The following is a 22,238-nucleotide window of genomic DNA, read 5'->3' on the forward strand; positions in this document are numbered from 1 at the left end:
TTGCCACGAAACACTCAACCAGAATTTATCCTCCAAAAGCCTGGGGACTGGATTTAGGACTGTCGATATCAAGCTCCTGCAGTTTGTGTTGTTGAGCCGCCATAAGCACCGCAAAGTTCTCACTGAAAGTGTCTCCTGGTACAGACCAAGTCAACGATTCCTCAACGTCGACCCATTCGCCATCCATGCCGTTTGGCCTCGWCCGAAGAGAGACGGTAATTTTCGGCTGCCCTCCTTCTGTTGCCCATGCGCCAAAGTTCACCGCGTGAACCCTTCGCCATTCGGGAATATCCTCACATGATACGAGGTCCTTGTCGCACAATGCCTCCTCAAAGTTGACCAGTACTTCCGATGTTTTGAGAGTAGTCAGCACATGCCAGGTCCCATCCTGTGCGGGGAGTTTTCTGAGCAGATCCAAGGCCTTGTGTCGTATTCTGCCGTCTCGGCAGTGGAAGGCAATGAAGTACATTGGGAACACAAGACCCTCGTCCATGCCGATGGAGAAGAGACGCTGGTCGGTATTGTCACTGCCCATAATGTAGGAACAAATGGTGACAATCTCGTCAAACTCCGGGAGAAACGCATCCAGCCTCATCTGTTCGGAGTACAGACATGTTGCCGCTTGGATGCGGTTGACTTTTACGCGACTGCGTAACATTCCAAGCCCATGCTGCTCTCGGGCAGACAGCTTTACACTGGGTTTGTGCATGAATTCGAATAAGAGGCGATCCAGTTCGACAAATGTTGCCTCCAACTCTAGACTTTGTGCAATGTGTTCAATTGAGATGTTTCCGACGCTACGAAGCTTGTATTCGTCGCCAATCGTTCGGATGAAGTGAAAAACTCGGCACGTCCAGGTGTTGATGAGATCCCGAGCTTGTGTCAAGTCGTGGAACGACTGTGGCAATATCGAATCGGTAGCAGCTGTAAAGAAAGAAAGTCCAGGGATCCTCGTATTGAGGTACATCGTCCCCTGGAGATCCACCCGCATAACAGCTCGAACCAGGCTGGGGTTCACTTTCCGCGCATCCAGGGCACCAGTCTTAGAGTGGAGGAGTTTGATGGCGTTTTCGATATGCATCAGCGCTGGCACAAAAGATTCGCGTAACGCTTCGAAGTGTATGCAAACCAATGCACACACTAAGACGACGTCGAGAGACACGGTACTACTGGTAAGCAATGTCTGCATCTCCTTCAAGGCCTTTGAGTATTGCTGGACTGGAAACCCAGTCTTTACCAGACTGACGTCAATCCCTCCATTACCGGCTTCCTTTCGCAGATGCTTCTCCTCGTGTAGGGCCCCGAGAGCGTTGACGGCATGTCTGACGGCGGGCTCGCTGTGGCTCATTTGCAGAACAATTCGTTCCCACAGCGAATCATGAAAGTAGCCCGCTACGCAGGGAGCGGTTTTCGCTCGGAAAAAATCAAAGGTTCGACGTTCAAGGGCGTCGCTCGAGATGTCATTTGTAAGGGCCGGTGAAATCGACTCCGGACTCCTGCTTGCATTGTTCGTTTCGGCTGGTGTTGTGTACCCATCACATTTTCGTCCTGTGGTAGTGCATCCTATTGTGAGTTGAGCAAGTGAAAGATACGTATAGTCATGTCGACAACATTGTCTTACGTTTGCAGTGCGGCTTTTCCTCGCCGCATTTTACTCGTCGGATCCTTGGGATCGGGTCAGCACGCGAGCTCATTCAATATGCCTCTTGCGGTCCATATCTTCACACCGGCAGCGTGGACCTTGCCACGCCACAATACCACACCGTGGCATGAGCTGCAGACGCAGACAGCTGCTGGGTTGTGCGAGAGTATGTGCATGGTAAACTATCAGCAGCGGAGAAACATACTTGCATGTTATGCATCCAGTTCGAGTCTTTGGGGCATAACGCCGCTGGTGCCCCGGTCGTCTCTCGGCTCGTGCAAGCTGCTTGTCCTGCACGCAGATGCTCGTGGTGGAGCTAGCTCGTGGTCTCTCTATCAAGACCGTAGAGGTCGTAGTGGGCATGGCGAGGTCTCGTTTATGGCTGAGGTGAGGTGAAAGTGTGCGAACGCACAGGTAACGGATKTGCAGATGGCGCTATACGTCTACGAATGGACCAAACAGGGCGGCCATGGGACAAGCAGTATAAGCCGACGGCTGAGCTCCGTACACCCGATGACCAAATCCACGGATAGTGCACCCGCATTCAATAATGTAATAGGGTCCGAGACACCAACAAGCGACAGTGAGGTTGTGGAGTCCCGTTCTAGGGCCATGCCCGATGTCCGGGTTGGTCCAGTCTCTGAGGGCACGGATTTCAGAGCGAGCCGTGCTGTATACGAACCGACAAATCAGAGTCGTATGTCTCGCTCTCCAGGCCGCTTTAGTGATCGCTTCTGCCTCGCTTTCGTGTTGGTCCTCGTCGAAGTGGGGATTAACTCACATGCTTCAGCCTACTCATKCAGCCTGTTCGGTGATTCTTCAAAGCCAAGTCTTTGCACCCTTCACATGTCAACAAACAGCCTTGTACCATTGCCGAACCGTCGGAATTTGATCGCCATGCACCCTTAAACAGGCGCGGCTCCGCTCGCGAACCACGAACCATCAGGCACCATGACGGAAATTGTGGGGGATCTGCAGATCTGCGCCATGACAGGCTACTACACAGAATATGCTAAAAGTATTTGTACAAGTCGACCCGAAGCGCTGCCCTCGCCGGAGCAGCGTCTAGAGTCGACGCGAGGGTGGTATCTCCGACTTCTCGTGAGTCAAGAAGAGGCCTGACGAGTGTTGTACTTCGTTTCTKAAGCCGCTTGTCTCCGGCTGGCCTATTATGGCAATGCCGCCGAGGAGGATCGGATCTGTTCCAGTATCAACTTTAGGGTGGAGATTGATGTTTCGCCGCGACGGCCTCAGTTCTCATCATCCTTCGATGCTCTGCGCTGGCCCAGAACAATCGACTTGGCTTGCTCTTCATCCTCCGATGTCAATTGAAAGGCACGCATACGACCCAAGATGCGCTCATCGAAAGCCATGGGCTCGATGAAGACGCTTTCCTCGTGCTCCTGGCGTGGCTGCCTGACAGTCTTCCAMCAATCTCTCTCCTCAAATCGAAGGACTTCTTGCTGTTCAGGAACCTCCACTGACCCTCCTGCGGCGCTATCCTCGTTCGTGGTCGATACTGTCCCGTACGCTCGATGTGATGCCAAAACAGCAGTAGCGACCTGACGTCCGATGTCGTCTGCTAGTCTGCGTCGTGTCAAAAATCGATAGATTCGGATAGGTGTATTCCTGATGCCTAGAAGGTGGGGCATGCGCACTGGCATGCTAGGGCCGATGATCTCAGGGGTCGATGCTGAGAGGGTGGCTGTCGCATAACTTTCTGGAAGAATGGGCGACTGAGGGAAGCGGCGCTTGGACTTGGGCTTATCTGCCTCCTCTTGTTTCTGCTCTTCGCTTCCGCCTTCCTTGGTCTCGCTCATACTTGCGGCTTCARATYTGGAATGATCGACTGACTGCGCGGGGTTTTGATCGTTTGCAGACGGCTGTGAATCTGCAACGAGCTCCGACGCCGTTGTTGCGGCTGCATCATTGGTGGATGGTAGCGCTGAGGCCTGGGACGAGGGAAGAGGTTCACCGGGTGTGTCAGACTCTGGTTCCTTTGGCGAGTCTGCAGGTCCAAGATATCCCTCATGAAGGCCGCGTATGTACTCCTTCCACGTGTGTCGTCCAATCACAATATCCCCACCTACGCCAGGATACGTTTGGCTGCCATTCTTCACGCGAATCGCCTCGATGGTGAGTGCGTCTTCCTCCTCGACCGTTGAGCCCTCACCGTTCCGCTGTCGTTGCTTCCGTATCCTCTCGGCGGTCTTGTGTCTGACATCGCCCTCTTTGCGACCCTCGACCACGTCCCAATCCATGGCCGCGGCCACAAGTATGGGCTTTACATATGTGTGGAAGTGCTCGCGTGCGCAACGCAGGCCGTCTCCAGGAGGTGCTGCGAGATAAATTGTTACTCGGCGTGGAGCAGTATGTGCGTCGAGAGGTTGCTCGGCGATGGGCGCAACCAGCTGGCACCATTTTTCGCGCATACGCTTCGTCTGCCATTTGTCGTAGGTGACGGCGCCCGCGAACGAGCTTGTGAGGGTCCAAAATATGGTCCAGTTGCGGGATGGAAGACGCATGCGCAGACGGGGTAGACCTGTGACAATGCATGTCAGTGAGATGGTATCCGTGCTGTTGTCCTCTCCTATCATTACCCATCATCTTGAAAGCCGGATTTTGTGCTGGTGCAGCCTTTTGGGGCGCACTGCCAGCAATGCTACTGCCCGCATTCTCTGCAGTAGATGCGACCGGTTTCTCTGACATTAGGGATGTTGCTGGTCTTGCGGGAGGACGTGTAGCGCGCGTTGACATTTTTATCTCAAAAGTCCGCACTTCCCCGAACAAGGGCCGTGCAATTGAACATTGCCGCCTTACGAAGTACTTGGAGCAATCAAAGAGCTGTGCTTTCTGCAACAACGACAACACGATTGAGGAGACGTTACCTGCTGTAGTTATTTAGACATTTGACTCTCCCCAGGGCTGCTTCTATTCGTGCTTGTAGCCACCTGATCCGAGCATTATCGGTATTTCACAAAAGGAGAATCAGCAACCTTGCAATTCGTCAGGCCTGGGGTCGTTTAACCAGWATCAGCCGCGGAGGTGGCTCACCATTCATACCATTCATTAGTTTTGTACATAATGTTACACCGAGTCCTTTCCTTGCGCTCATCCGCTAAACGACGATTGGCATGCATTCTTCTCAGCCGTCTGTGACCATCGCCATGTCCGTATTGACGCCCAGATATCTCGCATAGGGCACAGTGAGCCGCTGCAGGTCCCTGTGCTTGCCCAAGACTGTGACAACTTCCTTTAACAGGTCCACTCTCTTCCATCCGACAATCTCAWCTGTCGTGCTCCATTCAACCCCTGCGTTCGAATCTACATCGTCAAATACCTTGCCCGTCAAACCCTTGAGCAGCTCATCCACTTTTCCCCGCAGGCCCTCGGCCCCAATGCGCTTGGCGTACATGACGAGGTATACGCGGAACTCATCTTTGGAGCCCAGTGTCTGCGCTGCGGCCAGTCGATTCTCAAGATGCGCCACAGATACAGAGGACTCGAACCCTTCAAAGCCTTCGGCGGAGAGGAGCTGCTTGACAAGGCGTTGCAGGAAATATGCACGTCCTTTGAGGAGAGCTTGCGAAGTGGTATWTCGTTCCAGCAAAGGAATGATCCCCGCCGAGATGTTTTCCGGGTGAATYTCGTCGAGGAATGTCGTTCCATCATCCATTTTCGCGGCAGCGCCTGCTTTCGCGGCGGTGGCTATGTTCGTGATGCTAGTGTCGGTGGTGTTCCAATACTGTGATCCCACTGCCCACCACGGCTCGCTGAGTCGTTGCCATACGAACATGGCGGGATTGTATGCAAATCCATCGCCGTTGCTCATGCCAACAACGATGCGGCCTCGACTATTCAGCCGAGCGAACATAAGACTCGGACCTGAGGTGAGGTGGCCTTGCTGAGTTTGCGTAGCCATGTCAAGTATTGGTGCCATATGAATGGGAGGATGCGGAGCACTCATAGTCTTGATGTTCCAAACATAGCACTGTCCAATAGCGGTTACAGCCAGCATCCACCAGCCTCGACAGTCTAAGATGACGGGCTGCGCTTCCAGCACCGACGCGTTCATCAGGCGGCGACCAGCTGGTGTCCAGACGTGAACCGACCCATCCTCGCACGACGCTGCCCAAAAGTTTCGATTCCCGGTGACCAGTAGTACGGCGCGTGGGAGGAAATCTTGCCAGAGCGCCTGGCCTCGTTTTGTCAAACTTATTCGCGTAGGTTCTTTGTCCTGCGACCGCCCTGTCCGACTTGGTCCAGATGCATTGCGCGCTTCGAAGACCACTGAAGATTCACCCTCGGAGCCATCGCCACCATTGGCCAGCTGCTCTGCATCTGCGCCGCCCTTGCTGGGGTCGAGTGGTCGTTGGACCACAGTCCTAATCAATGGTACTGCGAGGCGTACTTGACTCACGGTCGTGCTGGGATTTATGAGTGCAGGCCGCAAGGCATCTGGCGTTTCGGCAGGTCTTGCTGGCGCTGTCGAGGATGTCGCGGGCACAAGTCCGTTGTCTGTATTGTGCACGACAGGCGTGGCACCAGCCTGCTGTGCTGCAAGAACGCGCTTCTCATTCTGTCTCTCTTCGCCCTCGCCGTCAGCCATCTCTGCATACTTGCGCTTGTTGCCCATCAGCAGGCTTGCGAGTCCGCCTTTTGGCAGCCCATCGTAAGGCTTGCTGAGGTCCAGAATTTTTGTAGGCTCGTCGGACGCTGCGCCTTGCCGCACTGCAGCCTGCAACTGAGGTCGTGGCAAGTTCGCTTCTCCTTGGTTAGAGGATGAAAGCAGCAGTGGCGCAACTCGCTTTTTGCCGTCCTTGGTGATCGTAACTCGCTGCTTCAGCTTGTCTACCCTTTCGACCTGAGGATCCACAGGAGGTACAGGTGCGGGAGTGGGCTCGACCGCCGCGCCGTTGGTAGCTGGAGCGCTTGCAACATCCTTCATGGGAGTATCGCCATTCACAAGTGCACCGGTCTGAGCGTGTCCATCACCCATTAGCTCGCCCATCCGACCCTCGACGTCTTTGAGCTCGCCAGCCTTGCTGCCTTCTTCTAATCGTAGTGCATCTGTGTTCTCGACGATGCCCACCCTCCTGCCAGCGCCATACTTGGCCAGTGCTTTGTCGTAGTCCCCTGAAGGCGCTGGGTAACCCAATTCGCCTTTCTCAAACACCAGCGCAGAGATCATGCCATCCAGAGCCGTAACATAGAGAGTCTCACCGTMCGGTCCCCATGCCAGGTCACTTATCGCCTTGTGACTCAGCTCGGCAGTGGTGAGGAAAGGTCGAGGAAAGCTCGTGTTCCACACGCTTAGTGTCTTGTCCTGTCCAGCACATGCCACCACAGTGACAGCACTGGGAGACACATAGTCTTTTGAGTCCCTGATCGGGGGCGGTGGTTCTCTGCAGAAAAGCCTCGGTGAGAATGCGCAAACCTCGACAGGACCCTCATGACCTATGAGATTGATCTCGCTGTCCCATGTGCCTCGACTGACGATAGCTACAGCACTGACGGGTCCATTGACAGCATTTGCCGCGGCAATGTGTGCACCCTCCGGACTCCATGAGCATCGACGAAAGTAAGTCGTGAGTGGTGACGTGGTAAATGGAGCAGCCACAGTCGTTTCCAGAGTGAAATTGCTCGTCTGATCATATGCCGTCGCATTCGGCGGCGGAGATGTAAAGCGGTAGATCTTGATAGTTCGATCATCGCTAGCGGTCGCGAAATATTTGTTGGCGGGATCAAAAGTAATGCCCTTGACATGCGACTGGTGTTGCGCGAGCGTCTTCAGCTTCTCAAATGTGCTCCCGGACCAAACCACCACTTTGCTGTCCAGCCCCACTGAAACCAGGATCGAACTATCGCAACTCCACCCCAGATCTTGAACGTCGTTGTCGTGTCCAATCAGCCTCCTGAATATGCGCCAGTTCTCGGCCGGCGGTGCTTCGCTGCTGCCAAAGGTCGAATGCTGCGGTGGACCTGGATCGAGCGTGTAGACGCATACTATCTTGTCGTCCGCTCCGGATGCCAGATACTTTCCATTCGAGCTGAAGCGCACCGAATGGACCGTGCCGGAGTGGTTGGAAAGCCAGGCAAGCTGCTTCGGCTTCGTGTATGAAGGATCAGACGCGTTGAGGATAGCGTCGGTTGACCATATGCGCACATGTCCGTCGCCGCCGGCTGTAGCCAGGCGTGATCCATCCGGCGAGACGTGGCAGCTATAGACCTCGTGGTCCTTCTTCTCGCCGCCGTGGACTAGCCATGAGGGCCTGGTGTAGCGCATCGTTGGCGCAGAAGCATGTTATTTAGGGGATTCACTGCAGATACAAAGGAGTCAGTCAAGCAATCTTCGTCCAGGATGTTATGGTGGTGTGTAGAGAGGAGGAGGTAGCTTTGAACGAAGCTTAGCGCAAACGCGTCGCGCGAAGCGGCCAGCGATCCCCAGGATTTCTAAAATTCTATTCTTGTCCCACCTCCACCTCGAGCTTCAACGTCACTTCTCACATCCAACAACCTCTCCAGGTTTCGAAGAACAGATGTCAGAGTACTGGAAGTCGACGCCATCATACTGGTGCAAGTTCTGCAGCCAGTATGTGCGCGACTCGCCTCTAGAGCGGAAGAACCACGATGCGAGCGGGAGGCACCAGAACAACATTTCCCGGAGTCTGCGTGAATTGCATAAAAACAAAGAGCGGGAAACGCGTGATCAGCAGCGTGCTAAGGACGAAGTCGCCAGACTTAATGGACTGTTCAGCGATAAGCCAGGCGGTGCACGAGATGCAGCCAAGCCGGTGGGAAGCACGTCGCGGGCGACTCCAGCGCCTACAAATGTAAACTCGGCAGAGCAGAGGAAGGCACACGCAGAGCAACTGGCGGCGATGGGCGTCGCTTTACCCGAGGAGTTGCAAAAGCAGGTCACTGGTGTGGGCAATTAYCACGTTGTCTCGGAGCGTCGAGTGGAACCATCCGAAGCTGGCGTTGTGAGTGGCAGTCGCTCCCTCGCAGAGATTCTCGCAGAGGCAAAAGGAGAGCCATCTGAAGTAGAAGAGGAGCAGGATGCAGAAGAGGGAAGCAAGACTGCGCCCAAGCGAAAGCTTGAGCACGACGAGAACGAGGACGAGGAAGGTGAGCCTAAGCGCAAGGCATGGGGAAGCAACTTCAAGACATATCCTGCAGTTAAAGATGCCGCTGATGATGACTTCGACCTCGACGCGCTTTTAAGTGGCGTAGTGAGGAAGAAGGAGCCGGCTGTAAAGGCCGAAGGTGATGATAGTGTTGTCAAGCAAGAAGATGATGCATCCTCGCCAAAACCTCTGAGCTCCGTGCCAGATGTAGGCCAGTCGGAACCTAGTCATACCAAACCAGAATCTGCCTCGGAAGCTGCCCCAGCTGTCGTCTTCAAGAAGCGGAAAGGCAAGAAATGAGGCCATGCTGGATCATGAATTCAGCAATTTACCGTGGTTCAGCAATTTATTGTGACGATACACGTCACATGCCTGAAGCCATGACCTACAAAGGCCGGAGATGACATCCAGTGCAATGGAAAGCCTGATGGACCTTCCGGCTACACTGCCTACTTCCGCGACGGCTCTGACAGGGCAGCAACAGCACAGCCTGACGGTTCCTTGTTGCAACGAATGTGAGACCCGATCCGCAGCTGCCTTGCAACTCACTTCACAGTAAACCGCGCTGATAGGGAGTCACAGCAGCGATTTTCCGAGCGGAAAGTTACCACAAGAGGGAGGTTCTGCTTGATTCCGAATGGCATGTACTGCCCGTCAAGCGACGAGAGTGCGCCACTGAAGGGTTGAGCTAGCTTGATACACGGAATTTATCAGAACTTGCTCAATGCGTCCGAGGGCCGGTGAAATTGATGGTTGCCGCCCTACCTGTAGCAGGCAAAATTCATAGTTTCTGCAATAACGACAGCACGATTAAGAAGACGGGACATTATTCCATAAGACGTTCGATCCTCCTTGTTTGACTCTTCGCAAGGCTGCTGCTTTTTATGCTCATAGCTACCTGTACGTGAGCGTTGTCGTCGATTCACCATAAGAAGAGGCGACAATCTTCAGTTTCACCGGCCCTTGATCTCTTACCCTCAGCGACAAACTGCAGAGCCTAATCATACTCGCGTTGGACATGTGAAACCTCTCAAGATCAGACACGGCTATAGGAAGTCAATTGAAACAAGAAACAGGTGCAAAGTGATATCCATTCAATCCTCAGTCATAGCAGCTCAGCTACCTCGTTGAATAAACTATCATACAGCCATTTCTCATTTCTCATTCCCCTATGCGCCCTTGCCATGCTCAAAGAAAGTGATTTCCGTGCTGGTGTGATGTGAAAGTAGAGTACAGAAAGCCAAGTAGGTCGTTAAAAAGTCAAAAGCCAGTTCAGAACAAATTGTTCTGGGGGTATCGTGAAGTAATCACGAATCGTGCAAGTCGTTGTGAGATCTGATTTCGCCGTGCTCAATTGCCGGCGCCGAGAGATCGCGCTCGTGACATCGTTGGTGATGATGTCCTGACTGAGAGGACTGGAGCTGTAGAGTAAGATCGTGCTCGTCTGTCCAAGAGTGCGTTGCAAGCTTTGTGGAGGATTGGTATCAGTCGGTGTTCCACATGATGAAGGGACCGGAGTACTGCTTCTCGGTATTGGCGCTCTCGTTAGGAGACCACCATCTGCCGACAATGAGACGTCCACCGGGAAGCACGACGCCCTCGTAGGCCCACATGGTTTCATAATCGATCTCGCCGCTTGTATCCACCCAGAATTTCGTCATCGACAAGCGCTGCCAGCCAGAAATGCTACTCTGCGAAGGTAGTGACTCGATCCAACCATCAGCGATCCACTGACCATCAGCGCCGCGCGGGTGCTTGATGCGGAATGTGTTTGGCTTGGCATCTGGAGCATCATCCTTGGGGTCGGAGCGAGTCTTAGCACGCTTCGACGGGCGGTGGGCATTGAGGATATGCTTGATCATGGCGGTGTTTCCTGCTGAGGTGTTGTCGTGAGGCGACATCTTGATGACGAGATCCTGGATCGCACCACCGCTGTCGGCGCCGGTGAACTCATCCTGGATGTCATCAGGAGGGTCATCCCCGCGAATGGTGTAGATCTCATCGGGCGACAGGAAGGCAGAGATTTGCTTCCAATTCTCGCCGAGGACGGGATCACCGGTCTGAGATAGCTGGGAGTTCCACAGCTTCGGGAAGTCTGCGCCTTCGAGCTCACTGATGTCGGTGAAGAGTGTGCTCTCTGCTTCGCGGGTGAAGTGGTACTTCCAGAAGTTGATCTGGTGGATCGTCCATTCCATATTGATGGAGCCACCGTTGCAGCCCTGGAAGATTGGCTGCGTGATGGCTGGAGTGTAGGCCGAAATCTGACTCGAGGGAAAGACGGACACGTCAGCGCCAATATCAGCCAGCAGAAGAGGAGACAGAACAGCCTGGATGGTCTGCAGCAATGGATCGGTGGTGTGCTTGTTGCCAATGGAACTGCGCTTTGGGGCGTTGCGGGGATCGAGAAGAGATCGGAGGATGTTCTCATTCTGGCAGAATCGCACGATTGCGACAAGGTTACCATCCTCGTAAACTATCTCAGGATACTTCTTCTCAAAAAACTTCTGCTGGGAGAAGGAGTCTGTGTGTCGTCAGTTGTCAAGCCATCTTCGACGATGTAGGAGAGGGCATACCGTTGATGAGGTCTCGTAGAACCTGCAAGCACACCTTCTCTGGCACGGTCTTGCCGTTCTTGAAGAGAGCGCCGTTCTTGAGCGCAGATCGACGGTGTTGATACTGTCTCTTGTACTCCAGGTTGTCCCACTTCTTCGCCTGGTAGTTACGAGGCTTCTCGAACTTGGACAGGAACCGCGCGCGCCAGAAGGAATTGACCTTCTCTTCGATGTGACTGTTCACATGCTTGCAGCTCTGGCTGAAATGGACGAGGTCTTGATCGCTGTCAACCAAGATAGCGATGTTGTGGATCGTCTGCGGAGTGAGAGCATTGTCAGTCATGTGAATTGTAGCGGGGGCGGTTGAATACATACCTCATTCGCAAGAAGCTCGAATGGGTTGCCCGGGACCGGGGTGCTGAGTGCGACCATGACAGGCAAAGCGACGACCATGTGGGTTGAGAGCTTAGCGGTCGAGACTGGAGACAAGTTGGGCTCGTTAGGAGGACCGCTGGACATGTCGTCGCTGAACACAGTTTTGACAGCGCCTCTGAAGAACGGAACGCGAAGCTTGGGTGTGAATTTGATGATGTTTGGGTCCGATGGAGGCGAAGTGGCCACGCCGAACTGGAATGAAGAGGTGGTGGGCAGAGCGGAGGGAGCGATGTAGCTGCTGCGAGGAAGGGCTGTTGGCAGAGTGGATGTCATGGCATCCTCCACCTCACTGACAATGGCGCGCAAGTCAGCCATTGCTGCTGGGTCCAGAAGAAGCTGCCTGGAAGGAAGGTGAATGGAAGGTGAATGGAAGATGCACGAGGTTCAGTGACCGGCGCTGAGGAGTGAAGTGAGGACTTGAAGGCTTGTGATCGTGCTGTGGCGGAGAGCTACCGCTGCCGCGGAGAGCTGCTGCTGGCTCGTGACGAGCGATGACAAGTCTTGCCTGTGAAAGTAGAGCGAGGTCTTGATCGGTGATGGCGGGGGAGAACAAGTCCTACTTGCTGTTAGCTGTTGTGGACTCTTGCTCTCTGATGCTGTGTGCTGTCGCGGAATGAAGAGAGCAGAGTGGAAACGGAGTGATGAAAGACGTATGATTTTTTTCGCGCATTGTCGCGGCAAAAATAAACATCAATAGGTCAAAAAGCGGGAGGTCGGGTGGAAGGGCGGCTTCACCCGCTTTCGCGCGCTAAACAACAGCCATGGAGTGAATGAACTGGGCTTGGATGTTTCGAGAAGAAATGACACCCACAGGCTTTCAGAGTCTCGGAGCCGTCGATATGGGAATTTTGCATCGGGATACGACATCCTCAGTCATGCCCATAGTCTCTTGAGGCCTCGCTCTCTGCAAACTCGTTAATTCAAGGCCTGCTAGAACTGTTGCTACTAGCAGAGTGGCCGGCAATTGAATCGAGAGAACAGTTCAGCGCTGTTCTTGTTGATGTTTGAGCTGTCGATATGAGAAGAGACAAGACATCCCTAGTTGTCTTCAGGCCTTGCCATCCGCATCTTGACAGCTCTGGGCTTTCTTTTCAACACGTGTATAAGCGGTCCATTTTTCCGGTGATAATAAGTACCTAGACGAATGAGAGATTGCCGGACTATATATTTGGTTTCGCCGTAGGAGCAAGAAGCTGGTTTATATTGCGGGATGCCCATCGCCTGGGGGACGCCGTCGAGTTATTGGGGACAGGATCTTTCTCGAAAGCATGATGGCCTTTGCCTGCCGGCGAGATGGACGCAACAGAGATGGGAGGAATTGAGTGTAAAATCAAATGTTGCAGTCTTTTGACGTGCTACTCATCCTCGGGATCATGAGTTGAATGTGCTAAGTTCACTCCAGGGACCGGGAGAAATTCCGGCAGTGCTAGACGACCGATCCAACGTGGCTGTCCAGCTTTAGCTGCATGGTCAAGGCTCCTGAGATCCGCCAATCGAGCGCCAGCCGCCGGATCTTGTATGTGACAACATTCAATTCTTCGTTCTTGTGACTGGTATGCAATATGCTTGAAGAGCCTCATTGGTTTCCGCCGGCGCCACGTCCCGCGCCTGCACCACCTGCACCACCAGCACCGCCTGCACCGCCCATGAAGTTACGTGCCCTGTTCATTGTCAGTGCTTGGCTCTCACGAGAGGACGGAACTACTCACATTTCGGCGATGTTTGGGTCGTTCATAATCGCAGAAAGATCTGGCATGCCGCCACCGCCACCGCCGCGGCCGGCACCACCGAGTGATCCCATGAGGTTGTTCATCATGTCCGGGTTTGACATGAGTGACTGGGCCATCTGTCGCATCATCGGATTCTGCATCAGGGAGCCAAGGTCGGGCTGTTCAAAATGGGGTTAGCAATGCTTTTAACAAGGGGTGAAACGAAGGGACCTTGGACGTAGCTTGAACCCAAGTTCTGGCCACGTCCGCAAGCCATCGTCTTTAATATCCTTACCATGCCGCCGCCTCCGGCACCTCCGCCACCAAGCATAGACGCCAAGCCACTCAGATCTGGCATACCACCTGCTCCACCTGGGCCGCGAGTCGCAGGTGCTGAATCGTCGTCCGCCAAGTCGGGCATATCGTCATCTTCTTCGACCTTGCGCTTCGCCGTCTCGTAGCCTCTCTTCATCGCATCACTGCCACCGTTGCCCTCGGCATCAATACCCGCCTTGTAGGCCTCCATTGAGCCCTTTGCGTCACCAAGCGCAAAGCGAGCCAGTCCTAGTCGAGACCAAGCCTTGGTGTATTTGGGGTCCGTAGCAGTGGCAAGCTCGGCGTCGTTCTTGGCCAGGTCATGCTTCTGCATGGCGGAAAAGGCTGCAGCACGGTTGGAGAGGTAGATGGGGTTGAGAGGGCACACTTCCAGTGCCTTTGTGTACTGATCGGCCGCTGTCTGGTAGTCCTTCTTCTGCATCGCGGCGTTGCCCAAGCCCTTGAGCTTCTCACTCTCCTCGGTCGGTGCTCCCTGTGGTGCCGGCGCAGACGAACCAGCCCCCTCAGCTGAAGGTGCAGCCGGGGTGGATGTGGTGTTCTTGCCCTTCAGCTTCTCGTAGACTCCGTAGATGCTCAGCAGGTTCTGACCGCCCAGCGCATCCTTCACAGCGGCCTGGTCCGTGGGATCCACATGGAAGCATTCGGCGATACAGTTGGTGGCGATCTCGATCGAATCAGCGTCTTCGGGCTGTAGTGTGCCGTCCTTGAGCGAGGTCTGAAGGTAGTCGACGATGGCGAGCGCCAGGCGCTTCTTGCTATCGGCAGGCGCAGCCTACGACCGTGTCAGTTGGTCCTTATTTGCTTGGAACAAAGGATACCGTACCATGTTGACGTTGTGTGTTGATGGAGGACTTAACAAATAGCTTGACGTCAACTCGGATGTTCCTTCCAAAAGTCGTCTGTTGATGTTGGGAGTCTAGAATAATTACAAGTACACCAAAAGTCAAACGTAGCCCTGATTCCCGCCCGACTGATCAGCAGGGTTCCTTGGCAGACCGACGACGACGACCCCGCGATTTGGTGGGGCAGGGCAGAAGATATCGAGGAGAGTTCACGAGTTTAACCTCTCACAACAACATCTCCAATCTTTTTCACCACAACAACGCGCTACCATGTTCAAAAAAGACTTCTCTCCCGGCGCGAAGTCCAAGGTCAAGTCGTCTGCCCAGCGAGCAATCAGAGCTCGTGTCATCGAAACCTACCCAAACATTGAGCCCTACATCGACGACATTCTGCCCAAGAAAGAGCAAATCGACCTCGTCAAGATCCCCGATCGCGTTTCACTCTACTGCTTAGGGAGCACGCCGCTCTTCTGGCAACACATGGACGATCCCATCATCCCGCACTTGACAGTCGTGCACAAGTACCCACAGTGCTTCAACCGAATTCGGATAGATCGCGGTGCCATCCGCTTTGTGCTGTCAGGTGCCGCTCTGATGGTGCCGGGACTCACATCACCGGGCGGACGTCTACCTGGCGATGATGGCGAAGAATATGCGAATGGAGGAAAAGAGATTGAGGCTGGGGACGTTGTGGTTGTCGATGCAGAGGGCAAGGAGAACGCGTGCATGGTCGGCGTGCTGAAGATGGGCACCAAGGAGATGAAGGAGAAGAAGAAGGGTCCGGGGATTGAGAACGGGCACTATCTGGGTGATGGATTGTGGAAGCTGGAGCTGTAAATTGAGATACCCTTGTTGAAGTTGGGCATAAGCGAGGAGCATTATGGAAGGGGCTGACATTTATCTGCATGTGCTGTCGGAATCATGAGGAATACACGGCGAACAAGAAAGTTGCAGTAACTAGAATTGAGCTCAGGAATCATGAATGAGAATGGCTCTCGCAGGCTTCATGCCGGCGGTACAGCATATCAAATGCAAACACACTTCGCCTGCTGGAATGTCGGCCTGGCATGTTCATTGGCGGCTAGATGAGACCGACCATGATTGGCTCGCTTCGCAAGAATTCGAGCGAGAACTTCCATGCAGGCATCCGCGAGCTTTCATTCACCTGGTATCTCAAAGTCTTGGCACTCGCTTCATCACCCCTATGCTCGAAGCATTTCCGTGGATAGTTACTTGATTCCCTTAGGAGCGGTGGTAAAACAATCACACGTGTTGTGTACTGATCTTGACATCCAAGGGGACGTGACATCGCTAGGCGTATAGCAGTGGATCAAACTTGGGAAATAACTTCAGAGCAGGGGTTGGAGGCTACTTTCAGTGACTCGGTACAGTACCTAAGGGCAACTTTCATATCAACATGGCCAGACTTGAGTCGAATCGCTGTCCAATTTACTCGGCTAATAGTCTTCGTCGTCGTCTCCCGCCAGCAATTTCGCGTAATCGTCCGCAGAAGCGAATACCGGCAGCTGCTTGAGTTTCTTTCTCTCATTGCGCTGCTTCTTGTTCCGTGCCGTTTTATCGACCTCTTCTGGTCCGTCCTCCTTATCGTCTGCCAATGGTACAGCGACTTCGTCGTCGTCTCCGAACATGGCATCTTCATCGTCACTGTCCAGCTCAGGAAGCTCATCCATGTCACTTCCATCCATGTCTTCAAACTGTGCTCCCACATCCTCCTCCTCATCATCACCCCCTCCGAGATCAATGCCAGCCTCTGACTCGTCATCGGCACTGCCATCGGCCTCTTCCTCACTGTCATCGTATGCGCTCTCCAGATCGGCCATGCTGAGATCGTCATCCGAGTCCGGTCCTTCAACGTCAGGCCGGGAATTGGCGATCGCCTGCCAGATCTCATCCTCTTGCTCGTCCTCACTATCCTCATCATCACCGCGTTGCTTCTTCTCAGGCTTGTCAGACGTCCGTTTCTTGTTAGTTGATGCATTGAAATAGCTGTGGAAGAAGACCTCATCCGCAGCAACGTCTTCGACCTTCTTCGTCCAGAAGGCCTCCGTATTGAGTGGCRCAGTCTTGATCCCTGAGTCGCCAGGCCTGATGAGCATGTCCGCGCCAGCAGTCCCTGCAAGTGGCTGCATGATGGAGCTACCATGAGTGACAGCCTCCTTGGAGCGTGGCTTGCGGTAGACGAATCGATCGAGAAAGTGCATGAGGTTGTGCTGTGTTGGATCTGGTTTAGGAGGCATCTCCTTGCTGCCGTAGACCGCCTCAGCGAAGRGGGAGACAGATGGGTGGAAGTGACGGACGAGAGGGAGAATTTCCCATAGACACGTCCGCTCTGCACCCGAATGCTCTGGGTCGCGCTTGCGCGGATCGTAGAGCGACTTCCTTTCTGAAGATGATGTCTGAATTTGAGGAGCAGACGTACCATCCTCCGGCACGTCCACAAAATGCTCTTCTTCGTCTTCGTCATCTACCTCCGGCTCAGTCAACATGTTCCGGATACTCGGGAAGGTGGCTTCCAGCTCGCTGATCAGGTACAGCACGCCACAGACAAACGGCGGCTCGTGCATGGTGATGACTTGGAGTAACCGCTTAACAAATGCTTGCACTCTTCTCGCGTTGAGATCCGCCTTCAAGCTCTTGTACAGAAGATTGAGGTACATGACTTGCTTGCTAGATGTAAAGAGTCGAGGATCCCATAGTGACTCGTATAGTGTCTTGTAAAACCTTTCCGCGCCGTAGTGCTTGGTTGAAGAGATCTGTTGAATGAGCATGAGGGCTTGGACGCTGGTGTTGAAGTTGGCAGAATGGGCGACCCGGAAAATCATGTCCATCTGCTTGTCGAAAGCAGCACTGTTGGTGTCCGCGAATGGGAATGCACGGTTGACACCCGCTAGTACCTGAGCAACCATCTTCTCATGAAGTTGAACAACAGATTCGTCACTCCGCTCCTCTGCCTTGCGCTTCTTTGCTGCCATTTTACCAGCTTTACCGCCACCACCCTGAGGTTTACCTTTGGTATTCATCTTGAMCGGGGCCTCGGGGGCCTCCTTTGGCTTCAAAAGTTGGACGAAAAGGGCAAAGTAGATTTCCAGAAGTCGATTGGCCAGTTCCTGCTCCTTTTGGCTGAGGATCGTCTGGTTGAGGGTGATGATGGCATAGTACTTGGCGTGGTCGCTCTGACCCGGGCGAAAGAGACTGTCTGCTTCAACGCTGTTGGTAATAATCAGCTTCATGGCGGGATGCGTAACCTCTAGCTGTAGCAGCAGGTATGATGCGCGGGAGGCAATCTTGCGATCGGTGTCTCCCAACTTGTTGACCAGTAGGCGTAGCAGATTCTCTTCTTGCTCCGGCTTGTCCTTCAGCAGCTCCCACACGTAGGTGATGGCACGACTACGCGAGTATTCAATCTCGTCGTTGCACCATGTCTCCAGAACTCCCAGCAGCTCAAAGTACTTCTTCTTTAGCCAGTCCTCGAAAGCCCAGACTAATATGTGGATCTTCTCCAATCCACCGGGAAGTGGCTCACCATACGACCAGCTCGCGGCCTTTCCTTGCATAGCACTTATCAGACCGGGCTGTCTCCCGAATGCTCGCAGTTTCCGATCCCCCGGCAGCACAACACCCTGTCCCAGCAAATCCTTGAGCGCGGCCACGGCCATTAATGCTTGGTTTCGACTCTTCTTCCGTGACAACCCAAGCAAGTTATCAAACGCCTTCATCGTATGCAGTGGCGACTCTTGTACCAGCAGCGTCAACGCCGAGACCTTGTCCTCCAGTGTTCCAGACGACATAATGGTCGACAAGAACTTATGCGAGGATGAGCCCGTCATGTGTGAAGCGCCATATGTCGCATTTTCCGCCTCCAGCAGCTCCATCGCATATTGTAACAGTTCTTCAACCACCCGCGGCGGCGGCATGCTCAAATTCCGTCCATCGTCTTTACCAGCGAGCGCGGGCAGAGGTTCTGCATGCCAATYTGGTCTTGCAGTGAACAAAAGCGCCGCCTTCTTCTCCTCCTTTCGCGCCGCATCGGGCTTCTGCTTCTTCGGAGGCCGGGAATCACCGCTGAATGCCTTGCGCTTTCCGTTCATCGTAACGATTGTATGTTGATTGAAAAGCTTCGACTCCGGACGGTCCAAAAAAAGTTCGAAGGCCTGGAAAGTTTGGCGAGACCTCGCGCACGGGCCACCTTTCGCTCGCGTCCACCACACGACGTCCCAATCCTTGTTTGAATCGAAGATATATCATCAACATCACGCTCTCTTATCCCGAATGCCCGCGCATGATGGTCTGCAGAGGCTGTGGCGCTGGGGCGTTCGACCGCAGCGACGCGGTCTACACGTGAGTTGCAATGTTCTTTCTTAACGCACACATCTAATCATCACATCAGACAGACGGACGCAACAGATTGAGCAACTTTTGGACGCCGACACAAAACAAGCCAAAGTCTTCGTCAGCAGATGACCGGGAAGATGGGTATGATCTGCTTGTGCGTGCTGGTTTCCTTCGCCAGGCCCATGCCGGCGTCTTTCACCTTCTGCCACTTGGTCTCCGCGTGCAGGACAATATCGAACGCTTAATTGACAAACACATGCGGAGTGTTGGCGCTTCAAAAGTATCACTGTCTTCCCTTTCATCTCAGGCTCTCTGGGAACGATCTGGTCGACTCGAAGGCAAGGACTCGGAACTCTTCCGACTTGAAGATCGAAAGGGAAGTCGTTTCCTTCTTTCGCCAACCCACGAAGAAGAGATTACATCAATCGTGAAGCATGCTGTTCAGTCCTACAAAGACCTCCCTTTGCGACTCTATCAGGTTAGCAGGAAGTATCGCGACGAAGCTCGGCCACGACAGGGTCTATTGAGAGGACGTGAATTCGTCATGAAAGACCTKTACACGTTTGATATCACCGAACAAAAGGCTATGGAGACATATGCCGATGTCTCAAAAGCATACCGAGGTTTCCTCGATGACGTGAACCTACCATATTTGGTGGCAGACGCTGCTTCGGGGAGCATGGGCGGGTCTCACAGCCACGAGTACCACTTCTCGACGGATCAGGGCGAAGATTCCATCATCAGCTGCAGATCGTGCAAATATACAGTGAACGAGGAACTGTGGCGTCCGGCAAGTGTAGTTGCTCCTACAGATGAAACGAACATTCCATTTCAGACGTGGGTAGGGCGCACGATCAGCCCTGTGGAGCACAGCATTGCGCCTCAGCCGCAATTTCCAGAATCAGTCGAGACTGCCCAGGTCAGCGACCGGACCAAGGAGTTGATAGAAGTATTCCTCCCGCAAGGATCGTACGAAATCAATATTCACGCATTGAAAGAGCTGGTGAAGGACCTAGACACTAGTGGCAAGTCGATCGCCCACCTTCTGAAAGCGAACTCCGACGAACAAAACGTGTCCAAGACCCACAGACCAAAGAGACTGATACATGACCCCCGAATACCGCGGGCATCTATTTTGAAAAGCTATAAGTCAACATCGGCGATGATTGAGCTTGAAGATGCGCCATTCTCCCTCACTAAGCCTCGACCCGATGATGCCTGTCCAAGCTGTGGTGCAAAAGAACTCTCGTTTTCACGGGCTGTTGAGATCGGACATACTTTCCACCTCGGGACTCGCTACAGCAAACCTTTTGATGCGACCTTCAAAAGTGAACAAAACACAGAAGTCGAGATTCAAATGGGCTGCCATGGGATAGGAGTCTCTCGCCTTATCGGCGCTGTTGCATCTCTTCTGGCAGATGATAAGGGTCTCAATTGGCCCGCGTCTATTGCACCTTTTGTTGTGAACATCATTGGTGCGGGGAGCACAACGGCACAAGATCTAGAGGCTGTGTACGACCAAACATCCCAGACTTTGGACGCCATCATTGACGACCGCGAGAGACCTATGGGCTGGAAGCTAAATGATGCTGATTTGATTGGGTACCCCTTTATCGTCATCTTAGGTAAAGCCTGGAAGCAGCGCCGAGCGGTTGAACTACAGTGTCGTAGGCTCGGTGTGAGGGAAGAGGTTGGCCTGGAGGATCTTGTCGAGAGGATGGAGAAGTATAGCGAGAAGCTCTGAGCAGTGTTAGAAGCGTGCTCTGTTGTAGAATATTGTACATTACACTCCAGCTCCAATCGACCCTCTAGAGCAGAGTATCAGGTCTACTACATTATCCACAGCGCGATGGAGTGTGTCCAACGCACACGCTCGGCACTCAGACAGGCATTCAATTCGGAAATAGTCTGTCCTCAAATCAATGAGGCTCTGCCGTGATATCGTGGAACGCACAGGCCTTGGGATGAGCCAGCCTCGCAGCATGGCCACATTATGGCCCAAGATTGTCGATATCTTCACCGCCCTGCGAGTCTAAACTCCTCGGTAGCTCCACGTACGCGAACGTCCAATGCCTGGCGCGCTAGCTGTTCAATTCTGGCAATAAGGTCCATCTTCATACACGGAAGGTGACATTGAGTCCAGGCAGATCAATCCCACGAAGTTTAGTACTCCACGTATCGCCATTCTTGATACTCGACGCTTTCGTCAGAGTTCCAGTAGTGATGATCTCACCTGCCTGAAGAGGTTGATTGTGGTCGTCTTTCTCAAGGAGCTCTGCCAGATGTCTCAATGCGTTCAGAGGGCTCCCCAGGACATTGCTACCCGTCCCACTATCTTCCATCTGCCCATTCCGATACAGCTCAACATTGAAACTTGGAAGGTTCTCGAGCAAAGCACCCGAGTTCTGCGAGTGGCCTGCTAGCTGCATTGGGGGACCTACGAGCAGAAGTCCATGCAGAGCGAACGCCGCAGTCGTATCTGCCGCAGTGAACTTCCAGCCAGGAAAGATGGATGCCACAATCTCGAAGCCATGTGCTATCCAGTCTACACATTCCAGCATTTCGACATCGTTCATGGTCGACTGGATAGGCTGTTTCAACCCAAAGATAATCTCAGGCTCGATCTTGGGTTCTAATTGAGAAAGATGGGAGATGTTCGCTAGCACCGACTTTCCTTCCTTGAGACCTTCTGCCGGAATATCCACTACGGTATTACGATAGACGTAGCTCCAGTTGCTGGCATCGATGCTGTATTGTTTCCGTAATGCGTTATTGGTAAATCCAATTTTGCGTCCAGCAGCAATCTCGCCATTCATTTCTCGTAACTGCCGAATGGCGGCTGCAACGTGGTAGGCTTTCTTCTGGTCGAGTCCTCCTGCAGCTGCTTTCGATATCAGGGGTATTTGGTAATTGTTGGCCCGGGCGTGCTCAGCTAAGGGTATAGTCAGTGACTATGACAAACCTGCGTGGCTATTCATTTCCTTAAACGTACCCTACATAATATGTTAGCGATGCGGCGTATAGGAAGGGGTTGTATTCAAATTCATGCATACAAAGACTGCGAGCTTTTGGATGTGATCGGGGAATGTCTCCCATAAGGACTTTTGCTTGAGCATGCCTTCAAAATCATTGGCCTCTAAAGCGTAGTGGCGCCTTTGCAAGTTGTTGAGACTTGCCGCATTTTTGGGAAAGCCGCAGCGAGGCCATAGTCGTGTTCGAAATGCTGCCATCTCAACTCAGGA

General features: G+C 53.4%; 10 protein-coding genes; 3 read left to right on the forward strand and 7 right to left on the reverse strand.

Moving 5' to 3' along the window:
• Positions 1-25: 25 nt before the first annotated feature.
• RCC_02605 (uncharacterized protein) lies at positions 26-2,005 on the reverse strand (the record flags this gene model as incomplete). XM_023767895.1 has 3 exons in its annotated part: positions 26-1,563; positions 1,622-1,665; positions 1,848-2,005. The coding sequence occupies 3 exons, from the start codon at positions 2,003-2,005 to the stop codon at positions 26-28; spliced, it is 1,740 nt and encodes a 579-aa protein (XP_023623663.1).
• An 887-nt stretch (positions 2,006-2,892) lies between these two features.
• Positions 2,893-4,351, reverse strand: RCC_02606 (related to TIM54 (component of the mitochondrial TIM22 translocase); the record flags this gene model as incomplete). XM_023767896.1 has 2 exons in its annotated part: positions 2,893-4,184; positions 4,243-4,351. The coding sequence occupies 2 exons, from the start codon at positions 4,349-4,351 to the stop codon at positions 2,893-2,895; spliced, it is 1,401 nt and encodes a 466-aa protein (XP_023623664.1).
• Positions 4,352-4,787: 436 nt separating this feature from the next.
• RCC_02607 (probable Protein HIR1) lies at positions 4,788-7,928 on the reverse strand (the record flags this gene model as incomplete). The annotated part of the gene is made up of 1 exon (XM_023767897.1): positions 4,788-7,928. One exon carries the CDS (start codon positions 7,926-7,928, stop codon positions 4,788-4,790), a length of 3,141 nt encoding a protein of 1,046 aa, XP_023623665.1.
• Positions 7,929-8,181: 253 nt separating this feature from the next.
• On the forward strand, positions 8,182-9,069 carry RCC_02608 (related to formin binding protein; the record flags this gene model as incomplete). Its single annotated transcript, XM_023767898.1, has 1 exon — positions 8,182-9,069. One exon carries the CDS (start codon positions 8,182-8,184, stop codon positions 9,067-9,069), a length of 888 nt encoding a protein of 295 aa, XP_023623666.1.
• Positions 9,070-10,253: 1,184 nt separating this feature from the next.
• RCC_02609 (uncharacterized protein) lies at positions 10,254-12,071 on the reverse strand (the record flags this gene model as incomplete). XM_023767899.1 has 3 exons in its annotated part: positions 10,254-11,290; positions 11,343-11,637; positions 11,697-12,071. 3 exons carry the CDS (start codon positions 12,069-12,071, stop codon positions 10,254-10,256), a joined length of 1,707 nt encoding a protein of 568 aa, XP_023623667.1.
• A 1,261-nt stretch (positions 12,072-13,332) lies between these two features.
• RCC_02610 (related to Hsc70 cochaperone (SGT)) lies at positions 13,333-14,627 on the reverse strand (the record flags this gene model as incomplete). XM_023767900.1 has 4 exons in its annotated part: positions 13,333-13,417; positions 13,466-13,644; positions 13,761-14,573; positions 14,625-14,627. 4 exons carry the CDS (start codon positions 14,625-14,627, stop codon positions 13,333-13,335), a joined length of 1,080 nt encoding a protein of 359 aa, XP_023623668.1.
• A 286-nt stretch (positions 14,628-14,913) lies between these two features.
• Positions 14,914-15,480, forward strand: RCC_02611 (probable translation machinery-associated protein 20; the record flags this gene model as incomplete). The annotated part of the gene is made up of 1 exon (XM_023767901.1): positions 14,914-15,480. The coding sequence occupies one exon, from the start codon at positions 14,914-14,916 to the stop codon at positions 15,478-15,480; it is 567 nt and encodes a 188-aa protein (XP_023623669.1).
• Positions 15,481-16,100: 620 nt separating this feature from the next.
• RCC_02612 (related to CCAAT/enhancer-binding protein zeta) lies at positions 16,101-18,752 on the reverse strand (the record flags this gene model as incomplete). Its single annotated transcript, XM_023767902.1, has 1 exon — positions 16,101-18,752. One exon carries the CDS (start codon positions 18,750-18,752, stop codon positions 16,101-16,103), a length of 2,652 nt encoding a protein of 883 aa, XP_023623670.1.
• Positions 18,753-18,933: 181 nt separating this feature from the next.
• On the forward strand, positions 18,934-20,740 carry RCC_02613 (related to E.coli prolyl-tRNA synthetase; the record flags this gene model as incomplete). XM_023767903.1 has 2 exons in its annotated part: positions 18,934-19,002; positions 19,052-20,740. 2 exons carry the CDS (start codon positions 18,934-18,936, stop codon positions 20,738-20,740), a joined length of 1,758 nt encoding a protein of 585 aa, XP_023623671.1.
• A 370-nt stretch (positions 20,741-21,110) lies between these two features.
• RCC_02614 (uncharacterized protein) lies at positions 21,111-22,226 on the reverse strand (the record flags this gene model as incomplete). XM_023767904.1 has 2 exons in its annotated part: positions 21,111-21,923; positions 22,050-22,226. The coding sequence occupies 2 exons, from the start codon at positions 22,224-22,226 to the stop codon at positions 21,111-21,113; spliced, it is 990 nt and encodes a 329-aa protein (XP_023623672.1).
• Between the last annotated feature and the right edge of the window lie 12 nt (positions 22,227-22,238).

The sequence above is a fragment of the Ramularia collo-cygni genome (genome assembly GCF_900074925.1).
Source record: "Ramularia collo-cygni strain URUG2 genome assembly, contig: RCC_scaffold03, whole genome shotgun sequence".
Classification (NCBI taxonomy): Eukaryota; Fungi; Ascomycota; class Dothideomycetes; order Mycosphaerellales; family Mycosphaerellaceae; genus Ramularia; species Ramularia collo-cygni.